The sequence below is a fragment of the Rattus rattus genome, chromosome 3 (assembly GCF_011064425.1).
Source record: "Rattus rattus isolate New Zealand chromosome 3, Rrattus_CSIRO_v1, whole genome shotgun sequence".
In the NCBI taxonomy this organism is placed as follows: domain Eukaryota; kingdom Metazoa; phylum Chordata; class Mammalia; order Rodentia; family Muridae; genus Rattus; species Rattus rattus.
Genome location: NC_046156.1, coordinates 9,087,584 through 9,114,948, shown reverse-complemented (window position 1 = coordinate 9,114,948; position 27,365 = coordinate 9,087,584). Strand labels below are relative to the sequence as shown.

The 27,365-nt window shown below is 46.1% G+C and overlaps 1 protein-coding gene and 1 pseudogene across 2 annotated transcripts in view; one reads left to right on the top strand and one right to left on the bottom strand.

Annotated features, from left to right (window-relative positions):
* Positions 1-27,365, bottom strand: part of Ak5 (adenylate kinase 5) — a 193,904-nt gene that overhangs the window by 47,046 nt on the left and 119,493 nt on the right. For both annotated transcript variants that reach the window (XM_032897134.1, XM_032897135.1), the window contains exon 8: positions 23,546-23,622. In XM_032897134.1, the coding sequence (XP_032753025.1) occupies positions 23,546-23,622 (77 nt within the window). The remainder of the gene's footprint in view (positions 1-23,545; positions 23,623-27,365) is intronic.
* LOC116895160 lies at positions 20,145-20,556 on the top strand (annotated as a pseudogene).

Genomic DNA, 27,365 nt, shown 5'->3' with positions numbered 1-27,365 from the left:
TCACAGCCACAGGAATGAAGCTAGAACACCAGAGTTGGAAATTCCTTTCCAGGTACATGAAAAAGTGACTTCCAGATATCCAAGAAAGGATATGCTTTGTGTGTGTGTGTGTGTGTGTGTGTGTGTGTGTGTCTGTGTGGGTATGATGCGCTTCTATTTTTGCACCTATTTGGAGAAATTTCTGTCAATACCAAATGTTCTCAGCACAGCGTTCTTGGTTGCACAGCGTTCTTTTGTGTTTTGGGTACCATAGTTACTTTTCCCCCGGCTCTTTGTTGATGAGTTGAGCTGTTTCACTCTTCCCTATTTTAGGGAAGGTGGCTCAGTGGAGCAAGTCATATAGATACCATGTCATGCATATATCCCCGCAGATAAATTCTAGGATGGCCACCTTGTGGTCGCAGATGAAATGTATTTATACTTTTGATAGATTTTTGCCAAGCTGATCTCCATAGAGGTTACCTTGTTCTTCAAGGTCAACCTCCACGGCTGGCACTTTTCCTGTCTTTGCCTCTAATGCTCTTGGATGCCAGAGTCTGTTAAATGAGGTCGGCTGGTTACATGGCCTCCCTGAGGCAACCTGCATGGAAAACACTTTGTGGAAGTGCAGAGCCTTGTCACCTTGTTAGAATGTGAGCCTCAGGGCATCTTTACTGCTTGTCTTCTTACATTTGCCCTTGTCTCTGGAGAAACTGCAGTAAGACAGGGTGCTCAGCACGGTGGTCATTCAGGGGTAAGTTCACATTAATTAATCTTCTCTGAGGGGAGACAGCCTCAGGGCTCATCAGGGACACTCTCCTGCTACATCCCTGAGTGAAATTGCCACTTTCGCAGTGTGGGGACTGAGCACAATTCTGTCCTTTCTTGCCACTTCTCTTTCCCATTTCCGAATACGAAGAAACCGAGAGGCCTCTGGAGATGCCACCATGCCCTTGGTGAAGTCAGCACTGGGATGACAGCCACTCCCTTCACCATCTTGAGCAGCCCCATCAGCAGAGCAACCATGGTGGGTGTTGGTGGCCTTCCATTGCCCTCTTGACCCCCAGCCCTTAGCGCTCAGGATCCAGCAGTCTGTGCCCATGAATGGGGTTAGACTCTACAGTACAGGCTGTGCTCTGGAGCTCCCTCTCAGGAGCTAGGATGAAGCCAGGACCACAGTTCTGCTGAACTTTGACCCCTGCACCGTCAGAAAGGAAACCCACCCACTCACACCCTTGCGTAAGAACCCCTTACTCGGGTGCAGCGTCTGGGGAAGCCAGCCTATGCACCCATCTGGAGCAATGCATACGCTTGTCCAAAATGTACACAGGGTAAGAGGGTACTGATGCTGGGTAGAGGGTGACTGCCAAGGAGACTCTGTTGTTGGCTACATCTTGGTGATGCGGAGAAGAAACTGAGCTCACATTCTTGCTCGTCAGTATTGCTAGACTAGAGCATGATACCTGACAGGCTGACATGGCCTCACCATTCCTGTCTACGGTAGTATGTCTTGGGAGTTTGATCAGAGTTAATCTGAACTCCTAAAAATAAAATCCCATACAAACAAAAAACAAACAAACAAACAACAAAAAACCAGGACACACTACAAAAGCCCTCTCCCCCCCCCACCCCAAATTTGGCTTCTGGAGTCCGGCCTGTTCTTATCCCCAGTTCTTATTCACGGCCATCTATCCCATTCACCCTAAGGCTTTGACTGAACCCCACTTTATTTCTATTAGCTCACTAGTAGTGAACACGTTTCTGGGGCATAGAAGGAACTGTCATTTGTTCTTAGGAATGCCTTGCACAGACAAAGGGAATGTTTGACTGAGGGTACTGCTCTCCAGTAACTCTCAGAATACCTCATACTTCTAGGCTAAATATATAAAGCAAATTTGGTGGGGGGCTTGCCTAGAACACTCATGGCTCTGAAGTCTTTCTCTGCCATGTAAAATAAAACCAACTGCTTACGTAGAGTTTATGAAGGCACAATTCACAGCCAGCCAGCCAGCCAGCCAGCCAGCCAACCAGCCAGCCAGCCAGCTAACCAACTGACCAACCAACCAAGGGAAAGGGCTGGGATTGTAGCCCAGTGGTACTGTACTCTCCGGGGATGCAAATGGTCCTGAGTTTAGCATCTGAACATGGTAAAAATATTGTATATCTAGGTTGGGGATACAGTTTTTTTTTATTAACTTGAATATTTCTTATATACATTTTGAGTGTTATTCCCTTTCCGGTTTCGGGCAAACATCCCCCTCCCCCTTCCTTATGGGTGTTCCCTCCCCACCCTCCCCCCCATTGCCGCCCTCCCCCAACAGTCTAGTTCACTGGGGGTTCAGTCTTAGCAGGACCCAGGGCTTCCCCTTCCACTGGTGCTCTTACTAGGATATTCATTGCTACCTATGAGGTCAGAGTCAGGGTCAGTCCATGTATAGTCTTTAGGTAGTGGCTTAGTCCCTGGAAGCTCTGGTTGCTTGGCATTGTTGTACATATGGGGTCTCGAGCCCCTTCAAGCTCTTCAGTTCTTTCTCTGATTCCTTCAATGGGGTCCTATTCTCAGTTCAGTGGTTTGCTGCTGGCATTTGCCTCTGTATTTGCTGTATTCTGGCTGTGTCTCTCAGGAGCGATCTACATCCGGCTCCTGTCGGTCTGCACTTCTTTGCTTCATCCATCTTGTCTAATTGAGTGGCTGTATATGTATGGGCCACATGTGGGGCAGGCTCTGAATAGGTGTTCCTTCAGTCTCTGTTTTAATCTTTGCCTCTTTCTTCCCTGCCAAGGGTATTCTTGTTCCCCTTTTAAAGAAGGAGTGAAGCATTCACATTTTGATCATCCGTCTTGAGTTTCATTTGTTCTAGGCATCTAGGGTAATTCAAGCATTTGGGCTAATAGCCACTTATCAATGAGTGCATACCATGTATGTCTTTCTGTGATTGGGTTAGCTCACTCAGGATGATATTTTCCAGTTCCAACCATTTGCCTACGAATTTCATAAAGTCGTTGTTTTTGATAGCTGAGTAATATTCCATTATGTAGATGTACCACATTTTCTGTATCCATTCCTCTGTTGAAGGGCATCTGGGTTCTTTCCAGCTTCTGGCTATTATAAATAAGGCTGCAACGAACATAGTGGAGCACGTGTCTTTTTTATATGTTGGGGCATCTTTTGGGTATATGCCCAAGAGAGGTATAGCTGGATCCTCAGGCAGTTCAATGTCCAATTTTCTGAGTATCCTCCAGACTGATTTCCAGAATGGTTGTACCAGTCTGCAATCCCACCAACAATGGAGGAGTGTTCCTCTTTCTCCACATCCTCGCCAGCATCTGCTGTCACCTGAGTTTTTGATCTTAGCCATTCTCACTGGTGTGAGGTGAAATCTCAGGGTTGTTTTGATTTGCATTTCCCTTATGACTAAAGATGTTGAACATTTCTTTAGGTGTTTCTCAGCCATTCGGCATTCCTCAGCTGTAAATTCTTTGTTTAGCTCTGAACCCCATTTTTTAATAGGGTTATTTGTTTCCCTGCGGTCTAACTTCTTGAGTTCTTTGTATATTTTGGATATAAGGCCTCTATCTGTTGTAGGATTGGTAAAGATCTTTTCCCAATCTGTTGGTTGCCGTTTTGTCCTAACCACAGTGTCCTTTGCCTTATAGAAGCTTTGCAGTTTTATGAGATCCCATTTGTCGATTCTTGATCTTAGAGCGTAAGCCATTGGTGTTTTGTTTAGGAAATTTTTTCCAGTGCCCATGTGTTCCAGATGCTTCCCTAGTTTTTCTTCTATTAGTTTGAGTGTGTCTGGTTTGATGTGGAGGTCCTTGATCCACTTGGACTTAAGCTTTGTACAGGGTGATAAGCATGGATTGATCTGCATTCTTCTACATGTTGACCTCCAGTTTAACCAGCACCATTTGCTGAAAATGCTATCTTTTTTCCATTGGATGGTTTTGGCTCCTTTGTCAAAAATCAAGTGACCATAGGTGTGTGGGTTCATTTCTGGGTCTTCAATTCTATTCCATTGGTCTATCTGTCTGTCTCTGTACCAATACCATGCAGTTTTTATCACTATTGCTCTGTAATACTGCTTGAGTTCAGGGATAGTGATTCCCCTGAAGTCCTTTTTATTGTTGAGGATAGCTTTAGCTATCCTGGGTTTTTTGTTATTCCAGATGAATTTGTAAATTGTTCTGTCTAACTCTTTGAAGAATTGGATTGGTATTTTGATGGGGATTGCATTGAATCTGTAGATTGCTTTTGGTAAAATGACCATTTTACTATATTAATCCTGCCAATCCATGAGCATGGGAGATCTTTCCATCTTCTGAGGTCTTCTTCAATTTCTTTCTTCAGTGTCTTGAAGTTCTTATTGTACAGATCTTTTACTTGCTTGGTTAAAGTCACACGAGGTACTTTATATTATTTGGGTCTATTATGAAGGGTGTCGTTTCCCTAATTTCTTTCTCGGCTTGTTTCTCTTTTGTATAGAGGAAGGCAACTGATTTATTTGAGTTAATTTTATACCCAGCCACTTTGCTGAAGTTGTTTATCAGCTTTAGTAGTTCTCTGGTGGAACTTTTGGGATCACTTAAATATACTTTCATATCATCTGCAAATAGTGATATTTTGACTTCTTCTTTTCCGATCTGTATCCCCTTGACCTCCTTTTGTTGTCTGATTGCTCTGGCTAGAACTTCAAGAACTATATTGAATAAGTAGGGAGAGAGTGGGCAGCCTTGTCTAGTCCCTGATTTTAGTGGGATTGCTTCAAGTTTCTCTCCATTTAGTTTAATGTTAGCAACTGGTTTGCTGTATATGGCTTTTACTATGTTTAGGTATGCGCCTTTGAATTCCTATTCTTTCCAGGACTTTTTATCATGAAGGGGTGTTGAATTTTGTCAAATGCTTTCTCAGCATCTAATGAAATGATCATGTGGTTTTGTTCTTTCAGTTTGTTTATATAATGGATCACGTTGATGGTTTTCCGTATATTAAACCATCCCTGCATGCCTGGGATGAAGCCTACTTGATCATGGTGGATGATTGTTTTGATGTGCTCTTGGATTCGGTTTGCCAGAATTTTATTGAGTATTTTTGCGTCGATATTCATAAGGGAAATTGGTCTGAAGTTCTCTTTCTTTGTTGGGTCTTTGTGTGGTTTAGGTATAAGAGTAATTGTGGCTTCGTAGAAGGTATTCGGTAGTGATCCATCTGTTTCAATTTTGTGGAATAGTTTGGATAATATTGGTATGAAGTTTTGTTAGAATTCTGCACTAAACCCGTCTGGACCTGGGCTCTTTTTGGTTGGGAGACCTTTAATGACTGCTTCTATTTCCTTAGGAGTTATGGGGTTGTTTAACTGGTTTATCTGTTCCTGATTTAACTTCGGTACCTGGTATCTGTCTAGGAAATTGTCCATTTCCTGAAGATTTTCAAGTTTTGTTGAATATAGGTTTTTATAGTAAGATCTGATGATTTTTTGAATTTCCTCTGAATCTGTAGTTATGTCTCCCTTTTCATTTCTGATTTTGTTAATTTGGACGCACTCTGTGTGTCCTCTCGTTAGTCTGGCTAAGGTTTTATCTATCTTGTTGATTTTCTCAAAGAACCAACTTTTGGTTCTGTAGATTTTTTCTATGGTCCTTTTGTTTCTACTTGGTTGATTTCAGCTCTGAGTTTGATTATTTCCTGCCTTCTACTCCTCCTGGGTGTATTTGCTTTTTTTGTTCTAGAGCTTTTAGGTGTGCTGTCAAGCTGCTGACATATGCTCTTTCCTGTTTCTTTCTGCAGGCACTCAGCGCTATGAGTTTTCCTCTTAGCACAGCTTTCATTGTGTCCCATAAGTTTGGGTATGTTGTACCTTCATTTTTCATTAAATTCTAAAAGTTTTTAATTTCTTTCTTTATTTCTTCCTTGACCAGGTTATCATTGAGTAGAGCATTGTTCAATTTCCACGTATATGTGGGCATTCTTCCCTTATTGTTATTGAAGACCAGCTTTAGGCCGTGGTGGTCCAATAGCACGCATGGGATTATTTCTATCTTTCTGTACCTGTTGAGGCCCATTTTTTGACCAATTATATGGTCAATTTTGGAGAGTACCATGAGGAGGGGGATACAGTTCTATGGTAGAGTCTTTTCTCGTATGCTCAAGGCTCTGAGGCTCAGTTCCTAGTACTGGAAAAAAGAAACAAAATGAAGGAAGGGAGAGAGGGAGGGAAGGAGGGAAAGGAAAAAGGAAGAAACCTGGCATCACACACACACCACACATCACACACACACACACACACACACACACACACACACACACACGTTGAATGGCAAGAACTTGCTTTAGTGAATAAAAAGCTAGGGCCCTGGAGGGACAGTCTTACCATGCTACACATGTTCTACATGAATGGGGCTAACCTGGGCTACCTGCTAGACAAGAAGGGAAGGTGTAGTCTCCTTCTGGACCATCTGATATGTTGCTTTTGCTCAGTTGCACTGGGGTTCCATCTCCCCTGAGGGGAGACTCGAGATATTCCAATGCTCTAACCACCGAATTCTACCAAGTACTGGACACTTCCTTGTGTCATGGCTTTTTAGTGTAGATTCTATACAGCCTGACTTTTGTTACGCTGAGTCTGCATTGAGGACCAGTGTTTATAGGTGCAACGAGGCCTAGGCAACTTTCCATAGCTTTAAACTGAAGTTTAAGGGGACGTGCTGTGGGATAGCCAATTTTCCAAACTGACCAAGACAGCACAGAGATTCTATTTAAACGTCATTTGTGACGCACAGATGTGGAGTCCAGAAGCTCCACGCAGTGATGCAGTCAATACCAGGAGAGGGTGTCTGTGGTGTTCTGTGCTGGGCTTGCAGAATCACCGACACTGCAGAGTTTTGGCTCTCGATGTGGGGTGGTGTGTTGATGACAGGTGGGAAAACATCCATGACTCAACTGAGTCAACTGAAGGGCACAGCAGCACCTGAGGTAAATGCTTAGGTAGTCAGGTCTCCAGTCAACTGATAAGCTTCCTACTCTAGTTGCTTTGGGGTGGAATTATCTGTGAGGGTGGGAGGTGCAGCTGACTGGTGTGCGTGCGGCATCTTCCTCCATGTAATGAAGCCTGAGTTAGTTCTTCTCTCAGGACCTGACAGGAAAACTTCAGGGCCAAAGGAGACATCTCCGTCTGAGTGTATAGTTCATCACGCTGGGAAGGTGCGTCCGCCAGAGCGGCTCTAGTGCAGCAGAGTGAGAAAGTGAGGTTGTTCGTCCACAGGGCAGAACAAGAAGCAGAGAAAGATGTGTTCACTGGGCTTTGTCCTTCTTCTCCTTTTATTCAACCACGCACTAGTGCGAACCATGCTCTGGGTGAGTCTCTCTTTAACACCTGTGGAAGCGCCTTCAAGGGCTCCCCACCGGTGTTCGTATCCTAGGTGACTGGAATCCCATCAAACTCACTATCTCAGTGTCTATTGTCACCAGCTCAACAAATGACCCAGAGAGGGCAAAGCTGAACACCACAGCGGCACAGACAGCTTCCTTGATGTAATCTTTGTCCCACTCTAATAACAGCGTAGCCTGTGCTCGTGGCTCAAGGACCATTTTATACAGCGCTATCCCAAGAGGATCACTCTGTAATAGGAAGCTGACGTCATCAAATATCTCCACAATGCTGAGATGGCATTTGCTGTGGTCTCTCCCAAACGCTGCCGCTGTCCTCCGTATAAGCACAGAGTGACTGAAGTGGCGTGGAGCCCTGAGTGGGATGTGTCTGATATCCCAGTGTGTCAGGGGAGGGGGCACCAAATCCAACTCCCTGATGCCAGTCTCTACCTCCTCAGTGTCACAGTGTGACATACTCCTGTCCAACCTACTGGCTGGTTCTGTGTGTCAACTTGACACAAGCTGGAGTTACCACAGAGAAAGGAACCTCCCTTGAGGAAATGCCTCCATGAGACCCAACTGTAAGGCATTTTCTCCATTAGTGATCAAGGGGGTGGGGGGCATTGTGGGTGGTGCCATCCCTGGGTTGGTGGTCCTGGGTTCTATAAGAAAGCAAGCTGAGCAAGCCAGGGGGAGCAAGCCAGTAAGAAACAACCCTCCATGGCCTCTGCATCAGCTCCTGCTTCCTCCCCTGCTTGAGTTCCAGTCCTGACTTCCTGTGGTGATGAACAGCAATGTGGAAGTGAAAGCTGGATTAAACCCTTTCCTCCCCAGCTTGCTTCTTGGTCCTGATGTTTGTGCAGGAATAGAGACCCTGACTAAGACACTCCCCCAGGCTACCAGGCTGACTCCAGACTCAGGGAAAGGCCGTTTTCCAGGAATAGATGAGAGACGGATAGAGCAGTACACCTGACATCCTCCTTCAGCCTCACACATGTGTGCAGACATCACACGCACTCTATACAACATGCACAAAATAAACATACTCCCGGAGGCTTTCGGCATGTGTGGTCCTATCTGAGCTCAGCATCAGTAGGAGGCAGGCAAGCGTGGGGCTGTGACTGATGGGCAAGGAAGCACGGTCTTAGACAGGAAGTGTGACTCTGGTGTGGGGCAGTGGGTTGGGGTCAGTGTTCTGAGCACCAAACTTGTGTGCTGCCTCTCTCCCACCATCCCACATGGAGGGAGGTGATACACAGGTTTGTGACGTACAGAAGACCCACTTTAGCCAGCACGTAGAGGTCACAGAAGCATGGGTCATCGGAAGAGGGATGGGGATGGAGTCCCTTGTTAATGGATGAACTGGAGGTGGATATCCTTCACCAGGAGATTAAAAGAGATTATTTATTTGTGTGTGTGTGTGTGCATGTGTGTGTGTGCATGTATGTGTGCATGTGCATGTGTGTGCATGTGTGTGTGCATGTATGTGTGCATGTGCATGTGTGTGTGCATGTGTGTGTGTGTGTTGCCAGCATACATGCCTGTGCACCACATACATGCAGTGCCCATGGAGACCAGAAGACTTAACTTCTGGAACAGCAGTTTTGGTGGCTATAAGCCATGTAGGTGGCAGGAACTGAACCCTGGTCCTATGCAAGCGTAGCATTACTTTCCATGCCATCTCCAGCTGTATGGTTTTTGAGACAGGGTCTCATGGCATTTCTAGCTGACCTGGAGCTCACTATGTAGACCCGTCTTGCCTTTGAACTCACAGACACTTCAGGCCTCTGCCTCTGAGTGCCGGAATCCAGGGCATGAACCTCCACACTGGACTTCATCAAGTGATCTAGTAATGCCGTGTCGAGTTTTACTAGATGGCTGAGAAGGACGTTTTTGAAATCTTTTATTCCCATCAGGAGAACACCCCCCCCTTAAATGTATGGGAAGTGGTATGCAATTTAGTCACACTCAAGAATGTAGTCTGCAGCAAGTCTTGTGTGTCAGCCACTGATGCGTACATGATTAGAGGGCCATTTGCAGGAAGCGTTTGTATAAACTAGCAAACAGAGAAGGGAAACCACAGCGTGTGCCTCGCTAAGCCTTCCCGGCCATCCCAATTGCAGGCTCTCCTTGCAGAGTGGCACTTTCCCCTTCTGTAGATGGAATACTACTGTTTCTAATCAGTAACTCTAAGGGAAGTGTTTTCTCCATAGCTATAGTTTTCTGATTCCATAGTCATGTGTTTATGTCAACTCACCATTGTTCTCTCCTCTCACCACCTGTCCCCCATTACCTATGAGGCAGAACCCCTCTTCCCCTTCCCTCTGGAACTGAAGGGTCTGTTTCTCACTTCTGGCCTCTGTCATGCTGAACATGGTGGCTATCGTTGTCATCAAGACCTTAGCATGACTGTCCAGGGTCCTGAGGGTTTCCAATAAGGCTCATTCTGAAGGTTAACTTCTGGCCAACTCCAGCCAGCCAGCCTGTGCTGAGGTGAAATAACAAGAAGAGACCTTTCTGAGAGATTTTCTAGACTGGCCCAGAAGATGGTTTAAACTTTTGTGGTATTTTTGATCAGCGAGGAAAGAGAGTCACACATTCTATCATCTCACTATTTGGGAGGTGGAGTGTGTGTGTGTGTGTGTGTGTGTGTGTGTGTGTGTGTGTGTGTGTGTACAATGTGTGTGTGCAGTGTGTTCATATATGGTGTGCACATTATATATATAGTATGTATATATGTGTTTGTGTGTGGTATGTGTGTACTGTGTGTATGTGTATATAGTATGTATATTATGTGTCTGTGTATAGTATGTGTATAGTGTGAGTCTGTGTGGTATGTATGTGTATGTACATATGTGCCTTGTATGTGTGTGTGTGTGTTTGTGTGTGTGTGTGTGTGTGTGTGTGTTGATCAAAACCAGATCCTTGAACATGCTTGACAAGTATTCCATCACTAGGCTACATAACCAACTCTTGTGCTTTGGACACAGGATCTTTCTATGTAGCTGAGGCTGGCTAGGGACCCACTTCACAGCCCAGGTTGGCTTCACACCCATGAGTTTCCAGCCTTGCCCCCTGAGTGTGGAATTAAAGTCATGTGTCAGCATGTCTGGCTTTTTAGAGTTTTGGTATCTGTTTTGCTGTTCTATAAAGTACCAGACTCTGTATAGTCAGCACAGGGGTAGCCATGGCCTCACGTTCTTATTCCTTCCCCATGGACCTTCACACTGAGTTATGGGGAACACCATCCTGACTCTTGACCCATTGTCCATTTTGTGACTCAATGCTCAGTCAACAGAATGAAGCTGAGGGGAGGTTGAACTGATTCCTAGGTAGCATTTCAACAGCCTCAGGTGCTGCTTCCTCCCTCTGTCTCCCACCATGCTACAGGGCAGGCCTGAGTTTGCCTGCATGAGCTTACGAGGGCTCGTGGAGGGAAGTCTGAGTCACAGCACTGCACCATCCCAGACGCTGTCCTTGTCTCGATAGCTGCTGGCCACCCAGTCAGGTACACGCAGAGAGACAGACTTGTCTGCTTACTCCAATGTCCGTATCCATGACTTTACCTGGGGTTCATTTAAGAAACCGGCTTAGGCTATTGAAGGGGCTGAGGAGGCAAGTCTGACATTGAGGTAGCTGTGAGTCTAGGGATGGAGGTGGCCCTGGACGTGGTCTATAGGACCTTGTTTTCTCCAGGGACCTTCAATTAATTGGATAAGGCCACCAGGTTCTAGAGAATAATCCTCTCAGTGACAGTCAACCGACTGTTGATGTCAATGATATCTACAAAATCCCTTTCTCAGCCAAAGGAGACTCTGGTGAAGCTGCCTGCAAGTTGTGCAGAGCACTCCAGGAGCACAGCCACTGAGTCCCCAGCACTCTTTTAAGGAACCCCTCAACTTCCTTGGTTCATGAAACTAGACTTGGCTGGGAGAGCTTCTGTGGTCTGCTGTGAATGTTCCATTTGGACTTGTTCACATTTTCCTCCCGGCAGTCACTCAGTAACTAATACCTTCTCAAGGCTGACTCATGAGTCAGAGCACACAAACACACTGGGAATGGGGCACCCAGCCAAGAACAGCCAACCCGGTGGATTCCAGAGGACCTGCTCAGCCAAGCTAGTGTCCACCCCACATGTGGAGAAATCACCAGAAGATGCTGGCTTAAGTCCCAAAGTTCTAGGCAGTGTTACAGTAACAGTTTACAGAATCGCAGCTTCCTCTTTTGAAATGAACAATTGTCCCTTATTTTTCCACTTTGAGACACACACACACACACACATCTATCTATCTATCTATCTATCTATCTATCTATCTATCTATCTATCTATCTATCATCTATCTATCTATATCTCCATTCCCCCTCCCCACTCAGGACAACACAGAAGTCATCTCCCAGCATTGTCTGCAGTGTGATCACCCCTAGTTGTATGCTTCTGGTAACATGCTGGGCTGGGAAGCCAGCTTTTAGAGGACCTCTTTTCCTTAAGATGTTAGCCCAAAACTCCGCAGGCAGTAAAGAGAAACATCCACTGTTTTTTGAAAAGCCTTTGGGTTAAAAGTATTTTGGGAATATCAATGACATCACCAGGAACAGTGCCCATTCAACCTCCGCTAAGACACCACAGGTGCAGACTCAGGGAGCTGCATCTCCTTTCTGCCCCTACAATCTCTCACAGGTAGCACTTAGTCAACAAAGATACACCATGGAGGGGAGAAAGGACAAATGCTCAGACAAGACAGACAGGGCCTGTACCAGACTGAACCTTTAGAAGTGAGGATGCTGCCTGTGGAAAGCAGGATCGCTAAGGAAGAGAGAAGAATCCCCCTTTCTAGACTAGAAACCCAAGGCCTGCCCCTTAGGCACGGCTGCCCCCACACAGCTCCACATCTGTGTACTGCACGGACAACCTTGGCTAAGGGGCTGAGTGGGTGTTGACTGCATGAACCAATGTATGTGTCTCTAGTTGATGTAAGGATTGATGATCCAATCCTTTTAATTTTAAGTATTCAGAGTATAACATGAAGACAATTAGAGGACAAGGGGAAATGAGAGTTTGTAGGTTTTGCAAGGACGCATCCATGGGACCTGTCTGATCCGCAGGACTCACCTACCCCACTCATAGTCTGAATGTCTGAATGTTCACTTCATTTCCCAGCTGAGGACTTGCCTGCTAGCATGGCTCAGATTGGCTCTCTAAGCCTCCCCTCATCTGTGGAGACAAGGTCTTGCTGTACAGCCCAGGCTGGCCTTGAACTCTTGATCCTTCTGCTTCTATCTGCCACCTGAGTGCTGGGACTGCAATTATACAAGTGTGTGCCACCAAGCCCAGCTCCTAAGCCCTTGTTGATCTAGCTTAGCACTTGAGCTCCTTCTCTGTACACATTTCAGAGGTGCCTTCTGTGTTGATCGGTAACAGGAGAACCAGCACTCCTTTCTCCCATGATGATGGCTGTGGTGTGGATATACAGGGATGTGAAGAGAAGGATGCTGCGAGGAGGGATGGGAGTGGGTAAGAAGTACCCCATGAATTCACAGCCATCTCCTCCAGGGCCAGGGGAAAGCTGGATCCGTGCTGTGAAGAGAAGCCATACCTTTCCTGTGGCTAGCAACCCGAGGCCCCTTAGGCGAGAGTATCTCATAGAGCGGCTGAATAGCTCTAAGGATGTTTAGGAGACAATGGAATGTCCAAGAGGCTGGACTCAATGCTATCCCTTAGTGCTCCTTCATGACCTTTCCCTGGAGATACTATAATGAGAGACTTCAGAGCCCTGAACAGGAGTAAACAGAGGGACTATGCTGTGGATTCCACACAGCAGTATCCATTTTAGGGGAAAAAAAAATCAAGAATAGACTTACCATATAGAAACTGGACAAATACAAAGTTTTACTTTTTACTTTTTGTGTGCGTATGTATGTATGTATGTATGTATGTATGTAGTATGTATGTATGTACATACATATGTATTCAGGTGTGTGTGTGTGTGTGCATGCACATTTCTGCCTGTGAGCACAAGGATGTCAGAGGCTAGCCTCAAGTGTCGTTTTTCACGTGCCCTCCACCTTCTTTTTTCAGTCTTTTGCTGGCCTGGGATTTGCCAGTTAGGCTTGTTAGCTGGCCCGAGAGCCCCAGGGCCTGCCTGCTTCCACTTCCTTAGCTTCCTTAATGACTATAGGTACATGTCATTATGCCCAGCTTTTCCACGGGTTCTGCAGTCTTAACTCACATCTCACATGTGATTGGGTCTTTACCCACTGAGACCTCGCTCCCTAGGCTCCCGTTCTTGCTCTAAAACTCAGCCTTGGAATTTCCAATGAGTAAGTCAGCAGCAGCCCTGGGCCCCCAGGATGCTTTCCCTCTCCTGGTCCCCTCCCTTCTGAGCAGCAAGCCCTGCAAAGAGCGGACTGCAGGGTGGGAGAGGATCCTTACAGCTGTAAAGGGGTCAGAAACAAGGCCGGAAGCAGAGTCTCCAGGGTTGGGTGGGACGCTTGCGGCTGTGAATGGGACTCCACCCACAGCTACACCACAGGCAGCTGGAAGGATACTGTGTTACCCAGGGCCTGGTCTCCAGAGACTCACTTACTTTGCCGTATTCATGAATGAAGAGCGGAGGAAGCTGGGTTTTAGTTTTCAGGCTGGAGAGTGTGACTCTGCACAGAAGGAGTTGCTGTTCGCTGCACGCTAACAGCTAAGTTGGCATGGCTGACAGACGCTGTCGCTCTTCCTGTGTGCACACGTTTTATACTTTAGGTATTTGCATTCCTGTGATCTGCTACAATGTGGCGTGTGAGTTTGCTGGGTTTGGGTCTAAACTCTGCTGAGTGTTCTTTGACAAGGTGCTAGGCCTTCCACCCAACACTTAAGATCTGTCTGTCAAATACTAGCCAGACTTGGGAGGAAACTGTACATACACATCCATGTCATCTCGACGCTCATCCTCATGGTGTTTGGTGTCCACCTCACGAGTGATACTGTTTAATACGTACACGAATTATTTTCAGATGAGTGTATATTAGAGGCATATTTCTAAGACTATGAAAACGTCAGCTCTGATAGAAATTGGGGCTGGAGAGTGAGCTCAGTTGGCCAAATATGGAAGACACAGACACATGCTGGGCAGAAGCACCGATGGGAATTCTGGAACCCTCAGTGGCTGGGGCTCAGAGTAAGCATGTGGCTGGCCAGGGTAGACTGAGAGGCCAGGTGGGGGTAACCGCTGGGCATCAACAACAGGGAGAAAGAGTCCAAGGGTAGACAGCAAACAGAGAAGTGACACATTCAGTCTGGGGATTTTACAGAGCCCATTCTGTGCAGAAGGAGCACTGGAGATGTAAAGAAAAATGGCCGCTCCAGAGGGTGGTTGGTTGCCTAGAAGTGACATTTCAGATTATTCCGTAAGCAGAAAATCCATGCACAAACACACAGCTCCCCATATCCTGTCTCTTGGGGTGCGAAGGCAGACCTGCCCATCAGTCACACCTTTAGAAAAGCCATGCCCCTTAGAGCGTTACAGGAGTGGGTGAGAGCCCACAGTCTGTCTCCACTGATTCTTGTCCTGCAGGCTCCCCTCCCACACCTTAGGATTCTGTGTGAGTGTCCTTCCGTGGAAGCCAGGTCTAAGCACACGTTATCAAAGAATGTTCTGAGACAGCATCCAAGGCTCACGCTCCTAACCTCGGAGACGACTCTAGCACTCAGTTCCACACAAAGTGTGTGAAAATGCAGAGCGAACATCCTAGGGTAGGTGTGGGGAGAAGAACTCACGAAACGCATTCATTCCTTTCCTCCTCTTCATCGTCATCATTTTCAAAAAGGAACGTTAAGCTCAACAGTAAGCATAATAATTACACTTATTTTTTCTCACTTAATTGACTGGTTGCCATGGTAACCTGAGAACTGAATACTCAGTGCCTTCAATGAACTATGGATACACATTTTTTTTTCATCTGTCAACGTTCCCCCACTATGGGACCCAGAAATGGCAGCATTTCATTTTCCCGGGTAAGAAAATTATAACGTGACGCTGGATGGGTTTGAAATGTCATCAGGTTCAGCTCTGCAGCTGGCCTACGCTGGAGGAGGCAGCACCACCCTTCCAGAAGCTTCCTTTCTTGGCAAAGAGCGTCTGGAGGCCATCTCTAGAACCAGATTCTGGTATCAGAGGGACAGAAGCCTGCAAAACACTGTAGTCCAGCACATTTGTCTCCTCTCCTTCCCTTTGCCTCTGATCGGGCCCAGCATCTCTTTTTTGCCCTAATTGTTATTTTGGAGCAAGAGGGATGGTCACCCAAAGACAAAAGCAGTCAGTGTGAGCGAGGCCGTTTGTTATTGGACTAACAGAGCTGAGCGCTGGCCTTCATTCAGTTCTCAAAGGAGAGAGCTGCCATTGGGCTGGCTCATAGTCAGGAGTAGACAGGGACACAGAGTGCTGCCTGTTGGCCTCCCCATGAAATGAAGAGAAATGAAGATGGTCCCTTCAGGGACAAGAACTTTTATACCTTACCTGAGATGCTCTGTTCATACCCAACCCATGCTTATGATCACCCCATTAGAATGTGGATTCCATGAACCATGAAGAGAAGGATTTAGCACTCAGCTTAAATAAACTAGCGCAAATCAATCAGTGGCGAGAAAAACAATTAAGAAAACCTCCCACTTGCAGAGATCAAATTCATTTTCTTTCATTAAAATAGATTCATACTGCTGGCAAAAATTATCCTCTTAGCCGACCTCAGTAATATTTTCAACAGATTCAGTTTTTAGGCTTTAAACTCAGAGAATACTGTTGGTATTTTAATCAAATACAACTCCGAAGCAAACTTAAAAACTCCATCATCTTCAGTGGCTTCTCCAAGCTACTTAAACAATGTGCAAGGAAACATGTTTACTACTGAAGGAGATGACAACATAGTGTGTGAATAGAGAGGCAACGAAGTAGCAAGTGTATTGTGACTCCATTCTACTCACTCTTTTCTGTTGTAAGTTCTCTTACAGAGCTGTGAGTTTCACTACGGCATTTTCATGTATACTTCCCTCTCATTGAGTCCCTCGCCACCTACTCCCTACCCTTGGTTGCCCCCTTCTGCTTTCTTGGTCACATGTCACCATGCTTGCCCTCACCAGTCCCCTCAGATCTCTTCTTGATCTTCCTTCTAGCTTCATGACCTGCCTCCAACCTATAGATGTAAATATACAAATTAAAATCTAAGATCTACAGCTGGGAAAACTATCCCAGACATGTCTTTCTGAGTCTAATTCATTTTGTTGAGCACGAAGTTTTCCAGGCTCATTGCCTTTTTTCTACACATGCCATTTTTCTTTACAGCTGAATCAATTCCCATTGTGCACCACACTCATTTATCCAAACAACCTGTTGGTGGGCACCTATGCTGATTCCACAATTGCCCACTGAAGAATAATGCAGAAGTAAACATGGATACACAGGTGTCTCTTAGTCTGCTGACTTACAGTCCCTTCTTGTGTCCATATACCCATGGATAGTGTAGCTAGGTGATGCACGAGCTCTGTTTTTAGCTTTTCTGAGGAAAGTCAACACTGATTCCCATGGTGGCCAGGCATGCTTACATTCTCACCAGCAGTGAGTGAAGCATCCTCCTCTTCCTCATCCTCCTCACCACTGTGGCTTATTTTCTTGGTGGTTGCCATTTTTGCTAGCATTATCGTCACGTACAAACACTTTGAAGACTTTCCCAAGTACATACTGACAATCGTTATCCTCTTTTGAGAATTGTCTACTTGGTTGGTTAACATATTTATTTGAGTGGAATAGTGGTTTTTCTGTTGTTTCTTAAAATTTTTAAAAAATGTATTCCAAATATTAGCCCTCTATCTATCTGATACATGGTTGGCAAAAATGTTTTGTCTAATATTCTTTAGCTGTCTCTTCACTCTAGTCATTGTTTCTTCGCATAGAAGGTTTTAATTACAGGCAATCCCACGCGCCAGTCCTTGTGTCCTGTGCTGTCAGAGTCCTTTCCAGAATGTCTTCACCTCTGTCTTGACACATTCTTCCTATGTTTTCTCCAGCCACTTTAAAGTGTCATGTCTTATGTGAAGATTTTTGAGCCCATCAACATAGATTTTTGTGCTTAACAGGAGATAAGAGTTAACTTTATTCTTCTGTGTGTGTATAAGTCAACTTTCCCACCACTGCCAGTGGAACCACCTTTCCCCCACAATGTATGTTTTTGACACGTTTGTCAAAGACTAGGCAGTTGTGGCTATGCGGGGGTGGTGGTGGTGGTGGTGGGTTACTTTTTGAGTCCTTTACTCGACTTCACTGGACTCCATGAATGTTTCCATGCCAGCACCACAGTGAAATGTTACCCACCCCAGGAAGAAGTAGTAACCAAGCTGCATCCTAATTTCCTGTAGTTGTGCTATAATACAGTCAGAAATGCATCAAGCAATCTGCATTACCAATACCGATTGAACAAAAGCATCAAGCTGCATGCGGATATGGAGAACACAGGCACCTATAAGGGATGGAAAACGTATCAAAACCCAACCCTTACACCTCATAGGAATACATCATTTAATAGCCAGTCAATGATCACTGAAGGCCAGATGTTTTAGGGGCCAGTGATAAAGAGATGAAGTTCCTGAATTCCTGTTCTGGTTTCTAGAGACAATGGAAATAGGAGAACAGATGTGGGATTAATAAACACCACACCCAAAACAGTGGACGCCTCTGGGAGGCCCGAGGGTGTGACCAGAGCGTGATGCACAGAGCCGTCTGCCATTTGAGTTTTGTCTGGGCACTGCAGCATTGGCAGGACAGTGGGGCTGGCAGATGCTTTCCAGCTGTATGCAGTTTTATTTCATAACTCTGAAACCGGATAAGTGCTGTTTTGGTCTCACTCTCTGTAGTTCTTAGCCTCTCTGAAGCACCTAATGAAAACTGATTTGCTTTTGTTTCCTGGTTCTGCTTCTACAATTTTCTTTTGTTCCAGTAAAAACATGTTTGCCTCCTACAGACAACAGAGAGGTCAAAGGGAGATGAATGGAGGTGTTTGGGGCACAGGCTGTGTTTTAGAAAGCCCCTGAGCTTGGGAATGGCACGATCTTTTCTCACCAACGCTTGATTTCTGACTCTAACCTGTCAGTTGTGTGGCCCTGGGGAGTCTCTCACCTCCAGTTTCCTCAGGTATACATTGGGGCAGCTTTCTTGTAAGGGTTACCAACAGCATGCTGTTGGGCATGGCACCTGCTTCATTGTGTGATCCAGACAGCAAGTACAGGTGCATTGTTTAATCTGCTGCCACCCCATAGCTATCCCTTGTCACTTTGAAGGTCTGGCTTCCATCTTGTGTTGAGTGTCACCTCTTTGCTGAGGTCATCCATGTACCTGAACCTTCTGTCTAATGCTCTGCTCAGCCCCATTCCCTGGATCTCAAGCTCCCTAACCCCTGCTTGGCTTTTCCTTTGCTTATCACATCTGACAACGTAGAGAGTTTACTAACACATTATGCTTACACCTCTCTGTGTGTCTTCCTTGCTAGAATGCAAGCTCCTGAGACGAGCCTCCTCATCTGCTCATTGAGTAGGTATCACAAGTACAACTTAAAATTTGTCCAGTGACTACACGAAGAGAGATTAGTAGGGACAGTTTGTAAGATTCTTTCCTGGATTGTGTTCTTTCAGTCTGAGTATTTGTCCTTTTCACGTCTATGAAGTTCTCAACCACTCTCTGTTAAAGTGCGGTCTCCGTGCCATCTTCCTTCTTTCCATCTGGAATGTTCAGAATGCGTACGTCGGTTCATCCTATTCTCGGTGTCTACTGAGTTCTTCCTCATACTGGACGACTGCTCAGGCTTCTGCTTTATTTTAAGGCAATTTCCTCTGTTCCATCATCCTCTTTGTGTTGGGCACCTTTTCATAACCGTTGGTGGAATTTTTTTATTTCAGTAACAATTGCTTTTTTTTGACACCGATGTTTTAGCTACTTTTCCTGGTTCCTGCAACAACATCCAACAAAAGGGACTCAAGGAAGAAAGGAAGGAAGAAAGGAAGAAGGAAGAAAGGACTCAAGGAAGGAAAGGAAGGAAGAAAAGGAAGAAGGAAAGAAAGGAAGGAAGGAAGAAAAGGAAGAAGGAAGAAAGGAAAAGGAAGAAAAGAAGGAATAAAGGAAGGAAGAAAAGGAAGAAGAAGAAAAGGAAGGGAAGGAAGAAAGGAAGAAAAGGAAGGAAGGAAGAAAAAGGAAGAAGGAAGGAAGGAAGAAGGAAGAAGGAAGAAGAAAGGAAGAAGAAAGGAAGGGAAAGGAAGGAAGGAAGGAAGGAAGGAAGGAAGGAAAGGAAAGGCAGGCTTTTATCTTGACTCACAGCTCATGGGTTCACAGTGCACTGCCCATCAGAGAGTGATAGGGTGCTGATCACATCGCATTCATAGTCAAGATGTGAGGAGAAGGCCATGAATGTTTGTGTTCAGGTAGCTTCCCCCATTTTATGTAGTCTAGGGCCAAAGACTGTGGAATAGTGCTACCTTTCTTCATGGCGGGTCTTAAGAATGTCCCTCGCAGACACACACGGGGTCTAGCGTGGTCTTGCACAGGTGTGCCTAGAGGCTTGTCTCCTAAATTGTTCCGGATCCTGTCAAGTTGACAATCAACTATCCCACCTACCATATTCATTTATTTCTTTTTCCTTTCTCTTCCCACTCTTTCTGGTAGCTGTTTTGCAGTTCCGCTTTATTTCTTTGAACATTTAAAATATTCCTATGTAAGACTCTGGTCTTTCTGAGAGGGGTTTCAATCTGTCTGGGGCGGGCCGTTGAGTCATGGTGAGGCCGGCACGTCACAGCGATGACATAGAGGCTGACGTGGATCTGAAGGCCTATCCCCTCGCAGATGCCCACCTGACCAAGAAGCCGCTGGACCTTGTTCAGCAGTGGTGTAACCACAAGCAGCTTCGGAAAGGAGCCAATGAAGCCACCAAAACCCTGAACAGAGGCGTCTCTGAGTTCATTGTGATGGCAGCAGATGCTGAGCTCTTGGAGATCATCCTGCACCTCCCTCTGCTGTGCGAAGACAAGAATGTCCCCTGTGTATTTGTGTGCTCCAAGCAGGCTTTAGGACGGGCCTGTGGAGTCTCCAGGCCGGTCATCGCCTGTTCGTTACCATCAAAGAGGGCTCTCAACTAAAGCGGCAGATCAGTCCATTCAGTGGTCTATTGAACGGCTCATGGTGTAGGCTGTGGCCCTGCCCTTTCCTGTCTCCTCCCACCCTGAGTTTGTGTACCATATTGTCTGTTAGTGTGTACTGTTTTCAGCCAGTTTCTATCCTATTGTACCTCATCTGGGTTTTGTATTTTTATTTTATTTTTGCCTGAACAGCGTTGTTTTTCACCATCTCCTCATCCTCTTCTACCATTTTTTAGTCTTCCTTTTAAAAGGAAATGAATGCTAGCTAAGATGGTCGAAAGGCAGAACGTCGCCATTCAACAACAGGAAGAACCAGGAGAAACTTAAGCCAGGGATAGTGGATACTGTCACCTACAAACTTCCTCCACTGTGCAGGGCAGGATGACAGTGACAGGGGTCCCTTGTGCCTTTGATGTAAGATCTCCATAAATGTTACCACCACTGATGAACGTCCTTTGGGTAGCAGTCCCTCCCACCCCTTATCATTTGAAGACATTTGATGTTAGGCCTATGTCCCGGTGCCGTTTATTAATGTCCTGTGTGTTTTTGGTGTGTGTAGCCTTATATTCTCCCGTATCTGAGGCAGTAACAGCTCAAGGGGATGCTGGGGAAATCCTGGCTGTCTGTCTGGATTTTACAGCCAAGACAGTGCCAGCAGGAAGCATCCTCTCCTTGGTAAACGGGGATTTCTTGTGGAGCCGTTGGATACCCTGTTCCTCCCACAACATGGGTCAGGTGTATTCTCCCTCACACAAAGAAAGTGGTAACACGTTCATTGTTGAGCGTCCTAAGAAATAAATGTCCATATTTCATTTTAAATAAATAAAAAAAAGACTTCAGTGTTTACGGTCATCACTAGCTCTTGGGGATGAGAAGCCTCCCACTTGGTATTGGCTTTTTTGCCATGGCTCATCTGTTCGTGTCATCTATAAATTTTAGATGCACACTATGAGCGGTGGCCATTTGCTTTAGCTGAGGCTTTAAGGGTCAGCAAATGAAAAGTTTCCAACACTACCCCCGGCTTGGCTTTCCGGGGTAGGACGGGAGGCAATACACTGAGATTATTAGAAAATGTGCCACAATTAGACATGTATATCACCTTCTCCAAGGCCCAAGGAACATCATGGAAGACGAGGGGGTGCTGTAGAGCACTCTTCCACTCATGACGTGGCCATGGCACCCCTGGCACTCAGCAGCTATGGTTACTTGTGAAGATTGGATGGATCAAGATCCTGTCATGGAGTAGGAGAAAGTTCACAAGGCCTCGCCCCTTTCTGAGGCCCCTCACCTCCCCGAGGCCCCGCCCCTTCACGAGGACATGTAGGCAGTTAGTAATTGCTGGAGACGAGAGAGACGTTCTTCACTACTGTAGGTGGTGAGTGCAGATGCTATTGTAAATGTCCCCGACCCTATGTGAGCAACCATAGTCACACTCATTGTATCATCAAAATAAAACAACAAAGCATGAAGGTAAAATAGGGCTAACACGTGTAATCAACAGACATGGGGTAGGTCAAGAAGGGTAACAGGGTAGGTACAACCAAAATTCACTAAGGGCATGTACAGAAACCACACAGTGAAAGCCATTGATATGCATAATTAGCATATGCTAATGAAAGTACCATAACCAAGAAAGAGCATCCTATGGTCCATCCCCACTCTGACCCCTGTCCGTGTGACTGTGGGCCAATGACTCTACCTGTGAAGTAGAAACCATAATCCTACCTGTGGAGATGCTGTGGGAAGTTAGCCCGACAGTCAGCGCAGAGCCAATGGCTTAGTTTTCCATGTAGTACAAGCTTAATAACTGTCACCAGGTTCTACAAATGCATGGTGACCATCCTGTGTTATTCACCTGTCAATAACGTCATGGTTTGTCATGGAAGGAACTTAATTTATAAACACACACACACACACACACACACACACACACACACACACACACATAGAGCCAGTCATGTGTGGATACTGTGGGCAGACACATTTCCTCCAGTTGTGACATAAATAAGAAATGGGGGCAGAAGCCATCACAGGAACACACTTGGCTCTCCATCACTTCTGAGAAGCAGTGACAAGAGTAGGCACGGAGTCTAAGACGTTATCTTTAAGGGAAAAAGAAGAGACTTAAAGCCTAATTAGGGAGGTAGATCATTTCCCGACTAGTTTGGATCATTACAATATAGCAGTAGAGGAAGTTCTTGCTGAGAGGAAAATGACCCAGATAAATTTCTTCAGGTTTTTCCCCCAAAAGGAGCATACATTTTTGCTTGTTGGCCATGTTTTCCTGGGGCATCACTCCCTGCGGAGTTAGATGGAGAAGAGCTACAGGTCTCTGACGCCATGGCTGATGCCCAGCTGTGTTCTTCACTGTTTACTCGGAAGGTGGAACGCATTCGTTACTTTTCTCATTGTTCTGACAAATGTCAAGACCAGAAGCCAAAGGGAGGAGAGGTTTATTTTGACCCAGGTTTGGGATCTGTCATAGGCAGAGAGGCGCAGTGGAGGCTGTGATCTGGGGCTGTGGTGATGGCAGCATCAGGCAGTTCCTTTGAATTTTGGAGAATTTGTGGGCTGGGGAGCAGGGGGTTGCTGTTCAGTAACTTCCTCTTCTCTTTTCATTCAGGCTGGGATGGCAGATGGTGGAACAGCGCTTCCTTTACTCCGATCTCTCTGTCAGGAGATCCCTTTGCCCAGAGGTGTGGCTTACTCCTGCCCTCTGCACTTATTAATCCACTCAACTAGATAAAACCAGCCACCATGGCGGGTAAGGGAAACTCTTGGGTGAGAGGAGCTTATCTGCATCGGAAGGAGTTTTCATCCTAAGGCCCTTCCTTCACTGACTGCTTTGGGTCTGCGGATGAGGGAAGGTGAGAGACCCAAGTGCAGTTAAAGGCTGTGGGTGACCGTGCCTAACATGAGACCCATTATTAGTGACCTGTGAAGACCCCACCAAATGAAAACTTCTGTGTTTGTATTCATAAAACACAAAGACTACAATGAAAAACATTTAAATAGAAAACACTTGTAGGTTTAGTTACCTGGTTGTCGTAATCCGATCCTGTGTCAACAATCTCTCCAGCATCAAACATCATGGAAGGGTCAAGGTCACTTGAATCTACATTTAAGAAAGACAACAGTTAGCCGATGGTCTCCATCTGTGTTTTTCACATTTATGCATCCCGCCATCTGCCATGATCTGTATCTGGGCTGATGTTAGAGGACACAGACTCTCTGGACCTGGCCCCAGCCCTCAGAAGAACAAGCTCCAGAGGAGGCTAATTTGTCGACAGCAAGATTCAGAGACCAGAAAGTGTGAGGTTCTAAAGCCAATTTACTGATATAAATCTGATTGATAAATTAAAAGCTTCCAGAGTTTTGATTTTAACGGATTGCTGGGAGTTGTGACTACGCTAACCACAGGGGTTTGGATGCTGGGAATGAGAGCAGAGTCCACAGCAGAGAGCCAAGATAGACAGCCGCTGATGGGGCTGGCCATGGAGGCAGAGAGACGGCCGGGGACAGAGAGTAGCAGGAGGTAGTGTTGCCTGGTGCCTGGTGCCAGCTTCATATTTTTATTATTACCACTACCTTCTCCCTTCCTTCACCCCCCTTTTGGAGGGTAGACCCTACTTTTTAGTTCAGGCTGGCTTTGAACTTGTGAAACTGCAGCTTCAAGCTCTAATGGGATTGAGGTGTGTGCCACTATAGGTGACCGATCCATTCTGATTATGGCTAACACTACTCTGCCAAACCGAGAAAGTTCTCACCATTAGACTATTGTTTGTGGTTTTATCTTTCTATTCTTCTGGGACAGAGTTTGTCTGTCCCAGGATGATCTGAGAGTTGGAGCAAGTGTCACTGTGTGATAGGGATGACAGAACCTGGTTCCTTTATTTCTTCTCTTTCTCCCTCACACGGCTGACAACACACTCCAAACAGGACAACCCAAACTGCCTTTCAGTGCAGTGCGCTATGCAGGTGAGAACCCGAGGGTGTGGTTGCCCATTCACATTCTGAGACAAAGAGGGACAATAAATGCATCCCAGTGAAGCTCCTTGCAGGGGTTGTGAAACATCTGGGGTAGAATAACAGAGTCTAGTTCAAGCCAGGACAATCATGTTTCTCTTCTGGGTGGCTTTTGTGGACGGCAGTGTTAACAATAACACAAACGTATTCAGATTTCATTAGTCTCCAGTGTGAATGCTGTCTACTCGACTCGTCAAGTGGAGGAAGGTGTGTGGGCAGAGGTGTTTTCCCAGTCTCTGACTTGCCTCTGAGTGATTCCTTTGGAGTCCGCAGGAGCGGAACACACAGCGGCAAGGGGTCCCTTGTCCTACTTAGTTTGTTAAATTGGAAACCACTCTTCCAACTGTTTCCAGAAAGTACAATTTGAAGGGCCCTTTAACAACCCAGTGAGTGGGAGCCACGTACTAGCTCTTGAGACAGCAGCAAATTCATTAGAAAATAGTTTTCAGTAACATCAGAATGAAAAGACTTTTGATTAAAATGAACTTCCTGCTTAGGAGGAAGAGGAGATCAATTATCCTTCCTAATCAAGGGCCTTGACAGAAATCTTACTGTATCACTAAGGGATGGCATTTCTTGACACACTGTTGCCACTGGCAACTGCAGCATTAATATAGCTCAGATGAGAGACACAGTGTATCATTATCAGCTCAGATCATGATTGAACAGCTATTTAAAAAAAAACAAAACAAAACACTGGTTGCTCAGTTTTCTGGAAATGAGGACTTTACTAATAGCCCAAGGCTTAGCACATGAACTGGGGAGACAACCACAGGCTGATGCTTCCGTTTGGACTGCCTCAGTCAACACACAGGCCCCTGAACCAGCGGACATGATTTTCTTCCTCAGAAATGACCACAGGATTCAGATATTTAGTAAAAGTGGTCGCATGGATTTCATCTCTCCCTCTTTTGAGGTTTTCAGTTTATCTCTCTGTGCACACTCTGTGCCTCCTGTCAGTGTCCTGTCCACACTGATTTTGAGACTCCCACTCTTATGCCACTGGCATGGGGGTGTTATCTGTATTATCCCAAGTGAGAAGAGAAGGGATGGTTCTTCAGTGCCTCTAGGTTAGGGATGGAGAGAGGTCAAGAAGGAGGAAAGAATTAGGAGAGATGGATCTGGGGGAAGAAGGGCAAGCTATTATTTAAGACATGGTGTCTCCACGGACAGACCCATGACTCCAGCTGCATATGTAGCAGAGGATGGCCTTGTTGGGTATCAATGGAAGGAGAAGCCCTTGGTCCTGCCAAGGCTGGATCCCCCAATGTAGAGGAATGTCAGGGTGGGGAGGTGGGAAGGAGTGGGTGGTTGGGTGGGGGAACACCCTCATAGAAGAATGGGGAGAGGGGCATGGGATGGGGGTTTATGGACAGGAAACTGGGAAAGGGGGTAACATTTGAAATATATTTAAAAAATCCAATAAAAAAAAACCAAAGGACATGCTGTCTCCCCATGAGTCTCCGTGGTCGTTGCAAATGCACAGCTCATATGCAGTCTTCCCAGTGGGACAGATAACCCCTTTACCCACAATCTCTTTACCAAAACCCTTATTCCAATGGCCCAAGAACGCAAGTACTCTGTCTCCTCTTTCTAGATAAGGAAATACAAGCCCATGGATGACAGAGTGGTGCATAGTTAGGTAGAGATGGATGGCTCTGCCGCAAGAACTAAAGGGCTCCACAGAGGAGGGGCTCTCAGGAAAGGTGCAGAGGCCATGGGCCTGCTGCACAGAGAAAAAGGCAAAAAAGCCCCAAATACACACTGGGGCTCAAGGTGAGGAGCTGGTGAACCCATGAGATGTCAGCAGAGGTAGGCAGCTAGAAAAGAAAGGCTTTATATACTATATCTGTGAGGCTCGCACTGAGTCTCTCTCTCTCTCTCTCTCTCTCTCTCTCTCTCTCTCTCTCACACACACACACACACCCACCCACGCACCCACAGAGAGAGAGAGAGACAGAGACAGAGGGAGGGAGGAGAGGGAGGGAGGGGGGGAGAGAGAGAGAGAGAGAGAGAGAGAGAGAGAGAGAGAGAGAGAGAGAGAGAGAGTAGGTATACATCCTCGACAAGTCTTGAAACGATCACTCTTAAATAGAAGCACAGAGAGGATCTGGTCCTTTAAGATGAGGCTGAGGAGCTGGGACATAGGAAGCATATATGGGGACAGGTATTCAGTGTGACTGGAAGAGAAGGTGGGAAGGACAGAGGCAGGGACTAAGCCAATTGGAGAACTCCAAGAATAATGTAGTGAGGGGTGGAGGTGATGCTATACTGAGCATGGGACAGCTGAGGATTCTGGGTGTTTAGATATGGGAAGGGCAATGGTACCCAGCCTGCAGAAGTCACAGGAGGTGGGACAGTTAGAGCGGCGTTCTCTGAGGTTCTCAGTAACCTCTTGTAGCAGGGTTACTGACAGGTAGGGAAGCCTCAAAATGGAAGATGTCAAGGCTACCAACGCTGTGAAAGCAGAGAAGGAACTGTGGATTTCCGTGGTGCCCTCATGGAATGCCAACTGAGGTGGTGAGAGCAGGACCACCTCTGGCTAACTCTGGAAAAGAGGTGACGTGGTTTACACTCATCCCCTGCTGAGGCTCATTCTGGGACGTTAGTGCTGGTGCCAGAGCTTTTTTAAATTTGTTTTGTTTTGGCCTCAAGATGTTCAAAGTAAAGCCAGAACCTTCTGTTTTCAGAGTGGCTGATTTACCTGACTATAATGTGAACATAGACAATACAACATCAGCCAATCAATCAATCAATCATCAATGCACATCGATCAGATATAGTTAATATCTGATGTCTATAGCACTCTCTCATCTCGCCTCTACATAATTC